The 5,000-nt window shown below is 46.2% G+C and overlaps 1 protein-coding gene across 1 annotated transcript in view; it reads right to left on the bottom strand.

The window, feature by feature from the left end:
* Window positions 1-5,000, bottom strand: part of si:dkeyp-113d7.1 (uncharacterized protein LOC407709 homolog) — a 13,553-nt gene that overhangs the window by 5,433 nt on the left and 3,120 nt on the right. Inside the window, exons 2-4 of the mRNA XM_055152474.1 lie at window positions 4,207-4,269; window positions 2,892-3,213; window positions 1,761-2,051 (exon numbers count right to left, since the gene is read on the bottom strand). Of these exons, the coding sequence (XP_055008449.1) occupies window positions 1,761-2,051; window positions 2,892-3,206 (606 nt within the window). The 5' untranslated portion in view covers window positions 3,207-3,213; window positions 4,207-4,269. The remainder of the gene's footprint in view (window positions 1-1,760; window positions 2,052-2,891; window positions 3,214-4,206; window positions 4,270-5,000) is intronic.

Genomic DNA, 5,000 nt, shown 5'->3' with positions numbered 1-5,000 from the left:
CAATGGGAAAGTCAATCAAACTTGACTGGGCGCGTTTAGCTGCTTGTATTTACCTTCTGTACAGACTGACCACGGCAAACGCAAGGATTTCAAAAGTAAATTTCAAAGCACTAATTAAGAGTCTATGTGGATCTGGGCTCTTTCACATGATACACAACTGCCCAGGGAGCACAATGTGCTGATGGTAAATGCGCAAATACAACAATAGATACATGCTCTCTGTGGATTTTGACGGGGATACGCGCCGACGCTCGTGTAGAGCGTCAAAAAATAGGATGGATCCTATTTTCTGAAATCTACACGCACAGGACGTGCTGCTCCGCACGCATATTATTTTACTTGGTACATATGTCAGTAACGCGCGTCACAATGCTTTTTTAACCTGGATTGAAATGGTGGGTTTTTCATTTTTCTTCATACAAATTTGCTAAAATCACCGCGATATCAGCAGCGGTGAAACGCCGGAGGTTCGCCCGCGTAGACCGTGATCCTGAGCGAAAGGACCGACGCACAAGTCCACGCTCCACCGAGATAAACGCAGCTGACGCACGAACGCACTCGGGGTTCTCTCAGGGGCGGTCCGAGATTCCAAGTTCTAGTCCAGGATTAGTCCTGGTTCAGTTCTGGTTTAGTCCTGGTTCAGTTCTGGTTTAGTCCTGGTTCAGTTCTGGTTTAGTTCTGGTTTAGTCCTGGTTTAGTCCTGGTTTAGACCTGGTTCAGTTCTGGTTTAGTCCTGGTTCAGTTCTGGTTTAGACCTGGTTTAGTCCTGGTTTAGTCCTGGTTTAGACCCGATTCAGTCCTGCTTCAGTTCTGGTTTAGACCTGGTTTAGTCCTGGTTCAGTCCTGATTTAGACCTGGTTTAGTCCTGGTTTAGACCTGGTTCAGTTCTGGTTTAGTCCTGCTTCAGTTCTGGTTTAGACCTGGTTTAGTCCTGGTTCAGACCTGGTTTAGTTCTGGTTCAGACCTGGTTCAGTTCTGGTTTAGTCCTGGTTCAGTTCTGGTATAGACCTGCTTTAGTCCTGGTTTAGACCTGGTTCAGTTCTGGTTTAGTCCTGGTTCAGTTCTGGTATAGACCTGCTTTAGTCCTGGTTTAGACCTGGTTCAGTTCTGGTTTAGTCCTGGTTTAGACCTGGTTTAGTCCTGGTTCAGTCCATATACGGCGCAAAAGTTCAGCATCTTAACAGTTCTTTTGGTGAGTAAATTAAAAGTGCTGCAATAGTCGTGTCATGTTTTACATTTTAAATACAGTAATATTGTAATGTAACAAATGACTTTGAAATGACAGTAACAAGTCATAAATAAAACATTACAGTTTTAAAGTCACTTGTCCAACAGTGGATCTTGTAAAGTTGTTGTAAACTAGAAGTCAGTTTCAAAAATAAATGCAGCCTTTCATTTACAGATCTCATCTAAATATAAAATGAACTGAACTTTGAACTAGTTCATGAAAAGTGTGAACTTGCACAACACTGGTGTGTTGTGTTGTTGTGTGTGTGTGTTGTGTTGTTGTGGTGTGTGTTGTGTTGTTGTGTGTGTGTGTTGTGTGTGTGTGTGTGTGTGTGTGTTGTTGTGTGTGTGTGTTGTTGTGTGTGTGTGTTGTGTTGTTGTGTGTGTGTGTTGTGTGTGTTGTTGTGTGTGTTGTTTGTGTTGTGTGTTGTTGTGTGTGTGTTGTGTTGGTGTGTGTGTGTTGTGTTGTTGTGGTGTGTGTTGTGTTGTTGTGTGTGTGTGTTGTGTTGTTGTGTGTGTTGTTGTGCGTTCACCTGCATGTTGCGCGGTTTCCTGACGGTGGCGCTCTTGGTGGCGCGGCTGCTCTCTCCCTGGCTCTTGTTCGGGGGCTGTAGTTCGTAGAGTCCGGGCTCGGCGCTGCACTCCGGCTCCACCTTCAGTCCGTCCAGCAGAAGCGCGTCGGGGCGGAGCTTGTGCAGCTCCGACCTGAGCTCCGCCATGTGGATCGACTCCAGACTCGGCTCCGAATAATCCGACCTGAGCTCCGCGTAGTAACACTGCAGGTCCACCTGCTCCGCCTTCAGGTAGTCCAGAGAGTCCGACACCTGGGGGGACAGGTGGGACAGGTGAGACAGGTGAGACAGGGGGCAGGTGTTGATGCTTTTGTTCATTATTAAAGCATTTTCAGGGGAATGTTCTGCAGTTTTCACAGTGAAACATGAACAAAATATTTTATGATCGTCTGAAAACAAAGACATCTCAAAGTGTTCTTAATAGTGTCCTTACTAGTGTCGTTACTAATGTCCTTACGAGTGTCGTTACTAATGTCCTACGAGTAATGTCCTTACGAGTGTCGTTACTAATGTCCTTACGAGTGTCCTTACTAATGTGAGTGTCCTTACTAATGTCCTTACGTCCTTACGAGTGTCGTCCTTACTAATGTCCTTACGAGTGTCGTTACTAATGTCCTTACGAGTGTCGTTACTAGTGTCCTTACGAGTGTCGTTACTAATGTCCTTACGAGTGTCGTTACTAATGTCCTTACGAGTGTCGTTACCTGCACTACAGGACTCTGCACATGCACCTGTCACTGTTTGATCTCGAGTTTGTCAGGTAATAAAAATTCAGCGACAAATGTAAATATGTCATAAAATGATTTCAATATAAATGTAATGTAGCTGGGGACCGGTCAAAAGGGCATGTTTAGAACGATCTGGAACAGAACAAGTGTAAGAGACAAAGACTAGAATACACACATGGACCTGGTTTAGTCCTGGTTTAGTCCTGGTTTAGTCACAGACAGAGGGGTCACACTTTTCCACAAAAACTGAACTGGAGCCAGAGTCGATGGAGCCCAGTCGTGCCCGTGAACACTTCCTGTTTGGAGCGTGGCGTTAGCTCTGTGTATGTGTGAGAGGAAGCGTCTGGGGAGGGGGAGGCCGTACCTGGGAGATGTAGTCGTACACGGAGCCGGTCTCGTAGTGGGACTTGAACTCGTGGTGCTCGGACTTGATGTAGTCCAAACCGCTGATCTCCATCCGGATCTGCTCGTGGGCCAGCTCCGCCGTGGACAGGGGCTGGATGGACGACAGGTCCACAGTCGAGTCCAGGTCCACGGTCGAGTCCAGGTCCAGCTCCTCCGGCTCCGACTTCACGCATGAGAGCAGCGCCAGCGAGCTCAGCGTGGGCGACGGGTCCGAGGTCAGCAGGGCGTCCAGGGGAGGGGCCCCGGACAACAGGTCTGAGTCCAGGTCGGCCATCGGGAAACTACAACACACAGACATGTCAGAGTGTAACACCGCATGACACAGGTCAGAGTGTAACACCGCATGACACATGTCAGAGTGTAACACCGCATGTCAGAGTGTAACACCGCATGACACAGGTCAGAGTGTAACACCGCATGACACATGTCAGAGTGTAACACCGCATGACACAGGTCAGAGTGTAACACCGCATGACACATGTCAGAGTGTAACACCGCATGACACAGGTCAGAGTGTAACACCGCATGACACAGGTGACACAGGTCAGAGTGTAACACCGCATGTAGAGTGTAACACCGCATGACACATGTCAGAGTGTAACACCGCATGACACAGGTCAGAGTGTAACACCGCATGACACAGGTCATGTGAACACAGGTCAGAGTGTAACACCGCATGACACAGGTCAGAGTGTAACACCGCATGACACAGGTCAGAGTGTAACACCACATGACACAGACAGGGGGCAGCAGAGGGCCACAGGTCAGAACAGTCCCAACGACCCTGAGCTCAGAGGATCACTCCACACTTGGACCAAGTTCTGCTCTTGTACCCTTTGGCAAAACACTTATATACACAGATGTTTTTGTTCTTCTTTATGACACATTTTTTGGCTGATGCGACTTACAGTCCAGAAGATACAATATTATTAAGCTCCACTGTGTTTTTAAACTCCACACACCTTCACTAGAATCATGTGGATCATTCTGATCTCCACTGAACTAAAGGGAAAAGGAAACGACCACTTGATGACATCACAAGGTGGAGCAGAGCGTTTGGAGCTTTGGAGATGTAACAGACTCAGAACAAAGAAACATGTGAACGAAACAAAACATTCACATGAACTTTAGAACATTAGAACATTAGAGCCCGACTTGAAGCTCAGAGTCACGTTGGTGTGATATCGGAGCTTTAATCAGTCTCCCTGTTTAAAACCAGAACTGTCTCTGTGCTGAGGGAGCAGGGGATCATGGGAAATGCATCAGGACTGTACCTGTGAGGGGGCGGAGCCTGTAGGTCAAAGGTCAATCCAACAGCCTGAGGTCAGCACCGGAGCCTGAGGACAGAGACACACTGAGCACGTGCAGAACGCAACAGGGGACACTTTACGATGTGACGCACGACTCTGTCTGCAGCGACCGGACCAGACCGGACCAGACCGGACCAGACCGGACCAGGACCGGACCGGACCAGACCGGACCAGACCGGACCAGACCGGACCAGACCTGGAACTGGACTGGACTGGACTGGATCTCTAACTGGATTTCTAACCGGACCTAGAAGTTCTCTCACTACAAAATCAGACCTGTCACTATCAAAAATTTTGAAGCACGAGATCTGACTAAGAAACATCATGACAACAATAATATAACAAGATAATAACAGGAGAATAACAGGAGATAACAGGAGAATATTACTGTATGTAAATGTATTTATATTTATATTGTTTGTCTTATTGACACTTTGCGTCTCTTGCTGTTTTTTATTACTACTTATTTAGAAGTTTATTCCCATTTTTATATATCTGGTACATCTGATATAAAAGTGTATTGAACAGATACATATGTTCTCTAGTTTATCAAACTGTTGACCTTTTTTCTGTTCCATTTTTGGTTCTAAAGTTCCATCAGTTTTAAACAGACCATGAATGAAACATGGAACAAAAATTATTTCCCAAATTTCAAAGACCCAAAAATCATGTAAATAAATGTTTGTATTTCATCATATCTTGTGTTATTCCATCTTTGAACTGTTGATGAAGGGACAGGATAAAAAAAAAAAAAAAGT

The sequence above is a fragment of the Boleophthalmus pectinirostris genome, unplaced genomic scaffold, assembly GCF_026225935.1.
Source record: "Boleophthalmus pectinirostris isolate CB_2022bp ecotype Guang Dong unplaced genomic scaffold, ASM2622593v1 HiC_scaffold_17, whole genome shotgun sequence".
Taxonomy (NCBI): domain Eukaryota; kingdom Metazoa; phylum Chordata; class Actinopteri; order Gobiiformes; family Gobiidae; genus Boleophthalmus; species Boleophthalmus pectinirostris.
This window is presented reverse-complemented; position numbering and strand designations above follow the sequence as displayed.